Below are 13,367 nucleotides of genomic sequence, written 5' to 3'. Positions count from 1 at the left end.
ATTTAAACACGTAGTTATGTTAGCCATATCGAAAACATTTTAAATGAAAACATCGCCAAAAATAACCGATCCCTTTCTTTTGCATTTAAATCTTTATAGGCCTACAAGAAATATTGCGGTCACAAAGAACTTGTTTTTCCACCTGCAGTGAGACGAGTCCCATCCATTATGTCACCCGGTTGTGTAGATTGCTAGCCTGGATGCCAGCCGGAACCCCGCCCACAACATTTTTTGATCGGGAAGTTCGGTCTGGACTCGCTCCATTGAGGAGTAATTATGATCGGTTCAGAAATCGTCGGGCCAATCAAATTGCCAGGGCGGGCTTTATACGATGATGGACAGATGATCTGCAGTTACGTAATCCTCACGTTATCAAGGAGCGCTTGGGTTGAACTGGTTTCCCTCAGAGATGACTGCCGCTGGAGAACTGAGATGTAGAGATTCCGCTATCGCGTCCGTTGTAAAAGAAATCGACAGCGCATTCATTTTAAAAGACGAACAGAGAACTGCAATCAAGGCATTTGTCGATCGGAAAGATGTGTTTGCCGTCCTTCCTATGGGATTCGGCAAAAGTTTAATTTATCAGCTGGCTCCGATGGTAACTAAGAAGATGGGACGCAATGAAAACCCTGTGGTCGTTGTAGTTTCTCCTTTGGTCGCACTCATGGAGGGCCAAGTAAAAGAAGCAACACTCGTTATTTTACTTCTTCCAGCGTGCGTGCAGTTGAGTTCTGTAGTTGACAACTGTGCTATGCAAAGTAGTTGACTTACTGCGTTGCTCTCATTGGTTGTAGGTCTATCCAATTGAGTGCAGAGTTGTTTTTTTTCCTGGTTCGGTTAAGACACGCCTCATAATCAAAGCCCTATGAAGCAGTATCAGACTCACATTCTGACTAGAATATGAGTATGACGAAGTCAGGCTAGTAGATTGCTTTACCCCGGGCTAAAAGTAAAAAGCTTTACTTTTGAAGTAAATAATGTTTATTACTTTTGACTGAAAAATAGCAGTTATATTTAATTAAATGCATTTATGGGGCATATAGCCTACTACAATTGTCATCATGCCATTCTGTGTTCGTTTTGACCACGAGCGGTGGTGCACTGCTGTAGCTTATACGCCAGAGCCGGCGCCAGCCGAGCGCTGATGAGGGGGCGTCTGAAATACCGAGAGGGGGCGTTCAAATTAACAAGAAAACTTTGGCAAGACATTTGCCAGTTCATGATTGTAGTTGTAACAAAATGTTACAAATAGTGTCACTTTAGTTTATTTTGATTAATTAAATTGAACAAGAGACACAAATTCATTTTCTTTTCAACTTTATCCACTAATGTAAAACAATGAAAGTGACCCCAATTTTTCTCACTTTCAAGAAGATGTTAAAGTCTATATTAAATCCTTGTCTACCTCCTTTGACAAAAAGGCTACTAAAACTTTGTATGTATGCTTGGTTTTTGTAGAATCTTCATTTCATATTATTATGTTATGTTTTGTGGGGGTACGGTGGCCGAGAGAGCTCAACGCGCTGCAACTGAAGAAAACACATGCAAATAGAAAAAAAACACATGCAAATAAAATAAAGCATAGACAGTATAAGAAGTGGACAGAGCCATCTCATTGGAACTCAGTTGAGACAGTTGAAGCCCATTTTTAGCGATTTTTGAGCACTTCCGTTCCTGACGCGCAGACTCAAACCGACTCAAACTAAAGCCTAGTTCACACTACAGGATTATAAGCCCGATTTAAGCCCGATTTGCAAATCGTTGAGCTCGCCGACAGGTCAGGGTGTTATCGCGTGCAAATCGCGGGGGATTAGCGGACGATGAACGCTCGCCAATCTGTTAGTATGAAAGAGCCAACAACGCATCAAAGACGCTCGCTGACGCCTCGCAGACGCGTCGCCGAGCCCAGAAAAATATCTAGCATGCTAGATATCCAGAGCTGTCGCCCGACTCAACCTCAGTGATGTCATGAGCTACAGCCAATCAGAGCAAGGCATGGGTTGCTCCAATCAGAGCAAGGCATGGGTCTTCGTCTTCTTCGCTGGGTATTAGCGCGCGTGCTGTTTCGCGTCATTTCCGGCTCGTTTTATCGCGTGATGTTTTGTGACAAAACGTGGTTTGTAGACAAGATAGAATCGTTGGGTGACAGAGTTGTTGTCAACTCGTGTAGTGCGTTACCTCCTGTTGCGGATCAATCACGTTGTGTCGTGTGGTGTGAACAGCTCAACAACTTGAACACTCCTGATTTCACAGAGAGCAAGTCATGTAGTGTGAACTGCACAGTTCAGCCCGACGTTTTAAAATCATGTAGTGTGAACTAGGCTTAAGCTTGATGACGTGAGCAACCTGTCTGACAGACGTTACTCTTCTAGTAGCTGTGCGTGAAAATTGCCCACGTTAATCTTGCAGAGACAAGGAACTTGAGCAAAGAGTTCTTTGGCGTGAGTGAGCAGGAGTAAGTATTCTGTTGCTTTTATGGACTCATTATCTATGGGCTTCTCCCTTGACGGGACGTCCCCCCGATTGCCTGCGAGCTTCTCCTCCTGTCTGTACGGTAATTTCTGTACAGCGCGACAGAGAGTCGAGTGGTTATGACGCAATCGCCTATTTTTACTAAATCTGTTTCTACGGGGCCATAATGTAACAGAAGGTAATGGAGCCCTTTATACATTGTCGTGTTTCTTTAGAAATAAATAATGGACAAATGGAGTCTTTAAACGCCTCAGATGTAAAGTTATTCGCTGTCAAAGTGACGCCAAAATGAATGGGAGTCAATGGAAATGCTAACGCAAGTGAAGTTCTGCTACAACATGGCGGCACCCGGCCGGCTTCAACTTCCGGTCGATGGATTACCCCCTTGAATAAAACGCATGCAAATAGAAAAAAACGCGTGCAAATAAAAAAACACACCCGCAAATTACGAAAACATCTTCATCAGTTTCACAACAGACGTGTGCTCCAAATACTCACAACACCACCAAATACAAACGCGCTGCAAAAGCTCACAACACAAATACAGAAACGCGCTGCAAATAACACAGAACACAATGGAAATGTTTCCAGAGGAACCAAATAAGTGACGAACCCGGCTGGGACGTGCTGGCATAGATATCCATAAATCTATGCGTCCATACATATAGTTTTATGTCTATATGTCGGGACCCTCTTGAAAATGAGATGATGCATCTCAAGGGGCTAACCATTAATAAAATTGAAATTGAAATTAATTTCCTCATTATTTTCACCTGGGATGTTCCCATGACAACGCAGCACGGCGTCCATCAGCTAAAGAGCTGTTCTTACCACAGAAATATAATGCTGTTAACATAACGGATGCAAATACATGTTTATTTTTAGTTTACAAAAAAGCTTTTAAAATATGCGTTATATATCTGTGTGCCTCAACTTTAAAATTTTGGACCCTACATTACCTAACATTTCTTACGAAACTTTTCTTTATGAAAATGTAATAACATGAAACAATTTGTACAGTGTAACTGATGTATAGATAAATATCTTTCCTTCATGATTTTCTTCTTTATCTTTTTTATTTATTTATTTTAGTTTCCAGCTCATTGTTCTTTTCTCATTTGTATTCTGATGACATTGAACACGTTGTCAATACATTTTGTACATTGTATACAACTTGTATGTCATAAAAAAAAAGTAATCTCTGTATGTTTTGCACAAATAAATAAATAAATAAATAAAGTATAATTTTAAGCTGTAAGCACCAGCACGCATAGATTTATGGATATCTATGCCAGCACGTCCCAGCCGGGTTGGTCACTTATTTGGTTCCTCTGGAAACATTTCCGTTGTGGTCTGTGTTATTTGCAGTGCGTTTTCTTGTGAAACTGATGAAGATGTTTTCTTAATTCGCGGGTGTTTTTGTTTTATTTGCACGCGTTTTTTTTTTCTATTTGCATGCGTTTTACTTTTATTTTATTTGCATGTGTTTTTTTTCTATTTGCATGCGTTTTACTTTTATTTTATTTGCATGTGTTTTTTTTCTATTTGCATGCGTTTTCTTCAGTTGCAGCGCGTTGAGCTCTCTCGGCCACCGTAGAATTGTTATATTTACCTACTGGTTTGGCAGTTGGTGGAAAACATATGTCACAGTCATGGAAGCAAGCCAGTAAACAAACTGGGTCAGAGATCACAGATCCTACCCGACCTAAAAAGCCTCAGTATCCATCTAAAAGCTCTACGACCAGAGGCATGTTAAAATTAAGATAATAGCTGTTCATCTTAATGTTAAGCTTGTCTCCTTCAATTGTCAACTGCGCTCGTTCCTGTTGCTTGTCCTTTCAAAATCATAACGGGCATTTATTATTATTATTAAAATAATTTTGTGTGTTTTTGTCTTTTCAAGAGCTAAAGAGAACTCAATGTGGTGCTGGCACACTATCTGAAGTGCTTTCTGTGCGCGCTTCGGGTGTTTATTTATAGAGAGCCGCTTCACAGTTGTGCCAGTAAATATTTGTGTTTTTCTGCAGTCTTAGCGCACTTGAATGGTTTAATAGCACTTAAATGAATTATAGCATCATCATTTAATGTAACGCTATAGCCAGGAGGCCAGGACAAAAAAACAGATGCTGTGTTAACTGGGTTAAATATTTTTAACGAGTTAAACAGAGCAAATCATTTGCATGCTTTAAAGCGTTGATTTTGAGAGCCCTATAATTGATTTTACATCAGCGGATCAAATGTAGCTTGAATGTAATCTGAGTCGCTTTCTTTGTCTGAAAGCTTCTGCCAAATTAATAAAGTGTAATGTAAACACTATTTATGTGGGAGTTTCAAACCGCAAGATTAACAATATATTGTAGAAAAACTGTTCATTTCTTCTCCAGGTGTTTTCGGTGTTGGTTCAGATGAAGTGTCGGTGTCAGTGATGGAGGGAGATTCAGTCACTCTATACACTGGTGTTAAAACAAACCAACAAGAAGATATTAAATGGTATTTTAAAGACATTCGCATCGCTCAAATCAATGGAGATCTCAATAAGACCTGTACAGATGTTCAGTGTAATGAAGGCACTGAGAGATTCAGAGGCAGACTGAAGCTGGATCATCAGACTGGATCTCTGACCATCAGAAATATCAACACAATAGACTCTGGACTTTATGAACTGAAGATCATCAGCAGCAGCAGCATCAGTGGAAATATCTTCAATGTTTCTGTTCATGGTGAGTTAGTGAATGTTTAAATGCACTTTATATGTTTAAACTTGTTCATTTGCTTGATGTTTTTCCCAATGATATTCGGTTATTTTCTTTTTTCCCTCAGTTATAATTCTTACAGTATTCAGATCTCGTAGAGTTTTTCCATTGGCAAGTTGTTAATTTTAACAGTTCATTCAAGGAAGCTGCAGTTGAGCTCAGAGGGCGATGACAGCGTATAATCACACCATCTCTGATCAGCTTCTGTTATTATCTGTTTAAATGAGGATTTGATGTAAAATGGGATTTAATTACAAAACAAATTGTTTCTTTTCAGATCGAAAGTTAAGAAAGGGCTTATGCAGTTTCATTCGTTCTCTCGTGTTGTGGCGTTTGTTGTTTTCATCTAAATAACTTTAATCATCTGTTGGTTTGTGTTTCAGGTGTTTCTGCTGCTGAAATAGATGAACTGAAGAAAAACAAGGGAGAATCCATCACTTTTGATCCTCCTGTAGAAAGAAAACCAAGTGATGTGATGATGTGGTATTTTAATGACATTCTTATCGCTGAAATCAGTGTAGATCCAAATAAAACCTGTACAGATGTTCAGTGTGAAGATGGAGATGGGAGATTCAGAGACAGACTGAAGCTGGATCATCAGACTGGATCTCTGATCATCACTCACACCAGAAACACAGACTCTGGAGAATACAAACTACAGATCATCATCAACAACAGCAGCTTCAGCATCACTAGAGTGAAGAGATTCAGTGTTTCTGTCATTGGTGAGTGTATAGTCATTAAATGCATTTTCTATAGAGGAAAAAAAACAGTTAAATATTTTTAAATCAACCCAATAACTGTTGGGTAATGGACTGTTTAAAAAAGTGAACTTTAAATCAATGACACTTTGACTAATGTTATTAACTAGAAAAATGCAGTTTTCTTGTAAATATTGTTTTCTGTTGAGTGTCTTAGTGATTTTAACTGCTGTTGTTAAAAACAAGAGAAGGGGCCATTTATAAGTTAAATCAATATCATACAACTGATGACCAAAAAGGTGTATGTATAAGGTAGAAAGGTGTAAATATGAGTCAAAGATATTGTTAAATACTCGGTGTATTACCAGTCGTATGTAACAATGTCTGTCTTTCTTCATCTGTTCCAGGTTCAGGTCGGTCTCCAGCTGCTGTAGCAGGAATAGTTGTAGTTGTTCTGCTGGTTTCTGCAGTTATAACTGCTGCTGTGATTTACTATCGCCACAAGATCTATACACCAGTACAGCAGAATGTAAGTATTACAAATAGCTGATTTAACAAGAAATAGGAATTAATTCTGTATACAAACATAAATGTAAACTGTGAATGAATAGTATATTTTGTCCTTTATTTTTAACACTACAGTTCACCAGTGAGGCAGTCAAAACAATCAAAAACACAAATAACTCTCAAATTAACTAAAGAAAATGCCATTACAACAGTTTAAGCATTTTAGATGTGATATTGAAATCATAATACTTCAATTTTGTATTACCGAAGCACAGGAGATGACAGTTTGATGCAGTTAACAATATTTAGAAACCATAAACCTCTATATAAAACACAATTCCATGTCTGTAGTATTTGTGTGTTTGTGTAACGGAAATATCAATCCTCCTCATCACTTTGATCTGTGAATCTGTGTTTTCTTACAGGAGGGGGATGATGACCCACCACCTGATCCCAATGACATTCCTTTGGGGCAGATGGGACATCCTTAAAGCAGACTCAGGCCGAGGCTCCCTGCAATATAACAATGTAACATCATAATTTTGATATATTGAAATGGGTACTGAAGAGAATTTGGAAATGATGGAGAGAAGATCAGCTGAAACTCTCGAAATATCACGATTCCAAGATTTCAGACGTCGGTACCAATACCAGTGAAATTTCAATGGGCTGAGTGAATATAGGTGGAACTCTTCACAGGCCTTGAACTTCAGAAATCCCTTTAAATGTGTACATGTGAATTAAATGTGGCCTTCACCATCACAGTATGGGAATGCTTATCTAGTGCAAGGGATTTCATCAATCTGCTGACTGTTGATATTGTTGTCTTTTGAGCGTATAATCTTTAGTACTTTCTATCACTACCTCAATCACACATAGATCTTCTATTGTTGTCTTTTGAGCGTATAATCTTTAGTACTTTCTATCACTACCTCAATCGCACGTAGATGTTCTATTGTTGTCTTTTGAGCGTATAATCTTTAGTACTTCTATCACTACCTCAATCACATATAGATGTTCTATTGTTGTCTTTTGAGCGTGTAATCTTTACTTCTATCACTACCTCAATCACATATAGATGTTCTATTGTTGTCTTTTGAGCGTATAATCTTTAGTACTTTCTATCACTACCTCAATCACATATAGATGTTCTATTGTTGTCTTTTGAGCGTATAATCTTTAGTACTTTCTATCACTACCTCAATCGCACAAAGATGTTCTATTGTTGTCTTTTGAGCGTATAATCTTTGGTACTTTCTATCACTACCTCAATCGCACAAAGATGTTCTATTGTCTTTTGAGCGTGTAATCTTTAGTACTTCTATCACTACCTCAATCGCACAAAGATGTTCTATTGTTGTCTTTTGAGCGTATAATCTTTAGTACTTTCTATCACTACCTCAATCGCACAAAGATGTTCTATTGTTGTCTTTTGAGCGTGTAATCTTTAGTACTTCTATCACTACCTCAATCACACAAAGATGTTCTATTGTTGTCTTTTGAGCGTATAATCTTTAGTACTTTCTATCACTACCTCAATCGCACAAAGATGTTCTATTGTCTTTTGAGCGTGTAATCTTTAGTACTTCTATCACTACCTCAATCGCACAAAGATGTTCTATTGTTGTCTTTTGAGCGTGTAATCTTTAGTACTTCTATCACTACCTCAATCACACAAAGATGTTCTATTGTTGTCTTTTGAGCGTATAATCTTTAGTACTTCTATCACTACCTCAATCGCACAAAGATGTTCTATTGTTGTCTTTTGAGCGTATAATCTTTAGTACTTCTATCACTACCTCAATCACACATAGATGTTCTAAGTCGAATAATGTTTCAAAAACAATCAAATCAGAGTTACAGGTCCAACTTCACTCTTATCCATCATGCATCTTTGATTAACGTACACATATCGACAGCTAAACAAAACACTAAATAATACACCAGAATTAAACATTTTCCTGGCTGGTACTTATAGCTGAAGGAATTAAATTACAACAACAACAAAATCAGTAAATTTGTGGTTTGTAAGTTGGTCCATGTATTGTCTTTTAATAAGACATTGCATTCAAATCCAATACAAAATATGAAAGTAATACAGTAGTCACAATACAGAGTTGAAATAAATATATGTAACGAATGTAGGCCAGTAAGAACTGTGCGTGTAAACCTCACTCCCCTGATCTCAAGAGGCGCTCTAGTGACTGAATCTAGTGGCTGTGGTCTTCAGCGTTCTTGTTAACATGCCTGCGTCCCGCTCAGAGCGTGTCAAGTAGGACTGGTTACATTTGGTGCCTTGACCCGGATGGGAGTGAGGTTTTGGTGGGAGAGTGTAACTGTTGTAGACCATTAAGAGTTGTGTGTGTAAACCTCACTCCCTGAACACAAGAGACGCTCTAGCAAATCACACTAGTGACTGTGGTTCTTGTTATGCAACTTTTTTGAGAAGTCATATTTCTATAGACCAAACATACTGATTAGAGATGCTCATTGGAGTGTGTGTAGTTACGACATCTACCAGCAGGTGCTAATGGGATACAAATAATTAAAGAGGATTGGATTCTGAGCTCTACCTGGTTAAAGACCATTAGGTCAGACTAAAGTTCTCAATTACACTGAATATATAACTTTGTTTGACAGACAGTATTAACTAATTATAGTAAATGTAAAGTTACAGAACTATATCTGTTCAAATTCACCCAGAATGTAAATATTTTTCTTGCAGCTTCAAAACTTGCATCATGTTATTTGAAATTCTCAATATGTTACAGTATGTCTTATTCTATATGTTGTCTATGTATTCTTTACAAATCTAACAAATTTAAAGCAACAATATGTTGTTGTTTTTTTGCCGCTAGGGGTCGCTAACCTCTTACTATAACACATGGGTAGATTGATGACTCAGTGAATAAGTGGAATCATGGAACTTGCTGTCATGCTGATGGATCTAATAATGTTTATGGATGAGTGAAAACATTGATGTTTTTAACATGACTGTGGTATGAAGCAGGTCTCGATTGCTAATGTGAGACAGACAGAATATCAGCGCAACAAACGAGTCCCGCGAATATAAAAGAATGAGGACATTTAATTCTACCGAACTACCCGCAAGTGCTGAATTAATACTCACACTGGTCAGTTTATTTGACGAATGAAGCTTGTGATGTAACGTGTTTCACTTGGTCTAACGTTACAGTATCATAACAGCATTTGAGTGTTGAAAGTTATAATGTTATTCTATGTGTTAGTTTGTTGACTGTATGAGACTAGCAGTAAGCTAGATCAACATTAGAATAACATTCTGATCATATTCTAACATTTCATCATGTTGAGCTATATAACATTGATTTGTTTTATGCACATTTGCTCACCTGTCTAATAAAGTACATGCAAGAACGGCGTCTCTGTCAAGTCGAAGTTTGTTACGGACGTGGAGCTCTCGGCATCTCGAAAACGCCACGCTGATATTGATCATCGCTTTATTTCTCCTTTTGTCCCAAAGTCTGCTTGCCATGGGCCGTAATATTTGATCGAAACAACAACAGCGTGAGCGTGCCGCTATATGTTACTCAGTTGTCCACGTCTGTAGCCATGGTTACTATGGCAGTACAAGCGGAAACCAGGGATAACGCGGATATTACGTCATTGACAGGCGACACGTGACAAGGTACAGGCACTTTTTAAAATCGTGAATTTCTCTGTATTTATACATTTTGGGAAACATTTAGGATAATGTAAGTACACAATTGAAAGAAATATATAACACTGTGCAAGGGTTTTTTTGTGGATATTTTGATACAAAAATCTTACATGTTGTACCTTTAATCAAACATTACATGATACATAGTCTAAAGATACACTTGTTTCTTGTGGTTATACTTGTATTCATTTATTATCAATGACAGATGAACAATATTTTTAGTCGCTCCATTTTAAATACACGTCCACACTATGTGCATGTAGGGGACATTGCATAGAATTCTATTTTTTTTAATAGTTAGTTAAAAAATACCATAACCTAACCCTTAAACTTATGACACATTTACTTGGTCAATGGTTTGCAGATTTGATTTTATTCTAAAAAAAAAAAAAAAACTTGCAATGTTCAAAACTCTTTATCCAATAGTAGTTTATAGATTCTTTAAAATAATAAAATCCACGCTGCGAATAAGCTAATTGTACGAATTCAATCAAATTAAACGATGTTTTACAAACAGAACACGACGAAAAGCATGCGTGCACGTGCACGTTGGAAAACGTCACAGTCAAACCCCCCTTTAACTCGTCATCGCGCGACTTTCTTTCACTTTAAACCTTTACTGTCGCTTTAAACAACTCCGACGCCATTAAAGCAGAAGAACAAAAAATGGCAACAAAGGCGGGATCAAGAATTAAAAGGAAGACGTTTATACTCAATTAAAAAAAGAGTTGGCACTGTGAAAGATAAGAGAGGAAACAGGAGAGAAGAAACTGTTGTAACCAGATTAAGAATAGGACATACTAAATTAAATAGCACTCTTCATATGGGGAAACATCTAACTGGGTTTTGTGATCAGTGCCAAATATCTGAGACTGTTATTAATTGCTCAAAATATGAATTACAGAGGATATAGGCTATGATAAAAGACATGGAAATAAATTGGACTAATAGGACATGGAGTAAAGAGTATAATGGACTGCAGTAGGAGTGAACAAGGAAATAAATATTTGATTTGTTTTCTGACTAAAACGGGAATAATGACAAGAAAATGATGACTAAATAACTAGAACTGACTAGAACCAGAAGATGGCAGTAATGCAACGTCAAGGATGCAAGCTATACCGTCAAAACCCAAAGAATTAGAAAAAGAAGGAAGAGAAGAAGAAAGCAGAAGAACGGAACACTTTTATGGATCAGAATGTGTCCTTTTTTTAGTGAAAAGTGGTGAAAATGAAGCTTTTCATTTGTTTGTTCTTAATGATCTTGTTTTTTCTCGACCATGGTAAGACTTTGGTTACAACATTTGTTACAATTTGGTTACAATCTCTCTTCCGGGTCAACAATAACAACGATGTATTGTCAATAATATTCGTTTTGAGTCCATATAAATACTTGTTTGTATGAGTGAACAAAATAGCAATGTATATAAAAGGGGGGCAATATTTGAATCAAAACACTTTTGTATGTTTTTGTTTGGCTTATGTTTACTGTTTCTTAGGTGTGTCTGGTGTTTATGACATCGTGTCAGTGTCAGTGATAGAGGGAGATTCAGTCACTCTACACACTGGTGTTCAAACAAACCAACAAGATATTAAATGGTATTTTAATGACATTCTTGTCGCTCAAATCAGTGGAGATCTCAGTAAGATCTGTACAGATGTTCAGTGTAAAGAGAGATTCAGAGACAGACTGAAGCTGGATCATCAGACTGGATCTCTGACCATCACAACCATCAGAAACACAGACTCTGGACTTTTTAAACTACAGATCAACAGCAGCAGTGGAAAGATCTTTAATGTTTCTGTCTGTGGTGAGTCATTAAACTATACTATAACCTACAATTTAGTGTGTGTGTGTGTGTGTGTGTCTTTTTTTTACAATGATATTAAGAGTTATTTTCTGTAGGCTATTATCCACATTAATCCAATAATCCACATACAGTTTACGGATAATCTCTTTACAAACTTGCTATTTAAGTGCAGTTTATAGAATTGTCTCATTTTACAAAATTAAGTTATAAAATAATTTCCGTTTGCAGTTGTTTAAACTGCAACTAAAGTACCCCATCATGCTATTTTAAAGTTTCCTATTGTTGTTTTGGAGTCTTTTACAACAGGTTTACATGAATAAAAAAGGTCAAACGGTTTCATTTTTTCATAATATACATTTGCACATCACCACATTTTTCTTGATCTCTCAGTGCTAATGCTGTTTTAACTGCTAAAAACAACAGTTGGTGCCATTTATTCGTTAAATCATTATCATGCTACTGAAATCAATATAAAAAGGTGTATCAGTCAAATATATTTTTAAAGCTGCAGTCCGTAGCTTTTTTGGGTTAAAAAATTATTAAATATGAGTCAACGATATTGTTAAATACTCGGTGTATTACCAGTCGTATGTAACAATGTCTGTCTGTCTTCATCTGTTCCAGATTCAGGTCTGTCTTCAGGAGCTGTAGCAGGAATAGTTGTTGCTGTTGTTCTGCTGGTTTCTGCAGTTATAACTGCTGCTGTGATTTACTATCGCCACAAGATCTATACACCAGTACAGCAGAATGTAAGTATTACAAATAGCTGATTTAACAAGAAATAGGAATTAATTCTGTATACAAACATAAATGTAAACTGTGAATGAATAGTATATTTTGTCCTTTATTTTTAACACTACAGTTCACCAGTGAGGTGATTAATTTTTTAATAAAAAATTAATCTGCGCTGTGCTGTGCCGAGGCACAACTCACGTAAAGTTGGTAATTCCGCGAATAACTGCAGATTTCAAACAGAGATGGCGACAAAGAGGAAAAACTGTGGACTGCAGCTTTAAGTACTGGATGCATTATCATTTGCTCTCGTAATAAGGAGTTTCTCTTTATCTATTCCAGATTCAGGTCTGTCTCTAACTGCTGTAGCAGGAATATGTGCTGCTGCTGCTGCGGTCCTGGTGGCTGTATCTGTAGCTGGTGCGGTGCGGTACAGGAAAAATATTAACAACTGCTTAAAAAATAAGAAAGCAGAAGATAATGTAAGTATTACATACAGCTGATTTAACAATTTCTGGAAATCCGTTTCAGTCTGACTGCTCTGATCGGATTTCGCGTGTTTTATGTGACTTTCTTACGGCACATAAAAAAGTCGCTGCCGAAACAATGCTGTGTTGTTGCAAAGTGCCAGAGGAGCAGAAAATGACAATATAAAGGAGACATATTTTGAAACCGGCAGAGACAACAGCGCG

The 13,367-nt window shown here is 37.3% G+C and overlaps 1 protein-coding gene across 5 annotated transcripts in view; it reads left to right on the top strand.

Moving 5' to 3' along the window:
* Window positions 1-12,766, top strand: part of LOC130086901 (carcinoembryonic antigen-related cell adhesion molecule 1-like) — a 344,428-nt gene extending 331,662 nt beyond the window's left edge. For 2 of the 5 annotated variants that reach the window (XM_056253125.1, XM_056253124.1), the window contains exon 4: window positions 12,568-12,733. In XM_056253125.1, the coding sequence (XP_056109100.1) occupies window positions 12,568-12,713 (146 nt within the window). In that variant the 3' untranslated portion in view covers window positions 12,714-12,733. Of the gene's footprint in view, window positions 1-4,856; window positions 5,193-5,608; window positions 5,951-6,858; window positions 6,948-12,567 lie in introns of those variants that run through there. The other 3 variants (XM_056253128.1, XM_056253126.1, XM_056253127.1) reach the window with 3 other exon arrangements.
* Window positions 12,767-13,367: the final 601 nt, after the last annotated feature.

Source organism: Rhinichthys klamathensis, unplaced genomic scaffold, assembly GCF_029890125.1.
Source record: "Rhinichthys klamathensis goyatoka isolate OS25496 unplaced genomic scaffold, OSU_Roscu_1.1 h1tg000103l_1, whole genome shotgun sequence".
NCBI lineage: Eukaryota > Metazoa > Chordata > Actinopteri > Cypriniformes > Leuciscidae > Rhinichthys > Rhinichthys klamathensis.
This window is presented reverse-complemented; position numbering and strand designations above follow the sequence as displayed.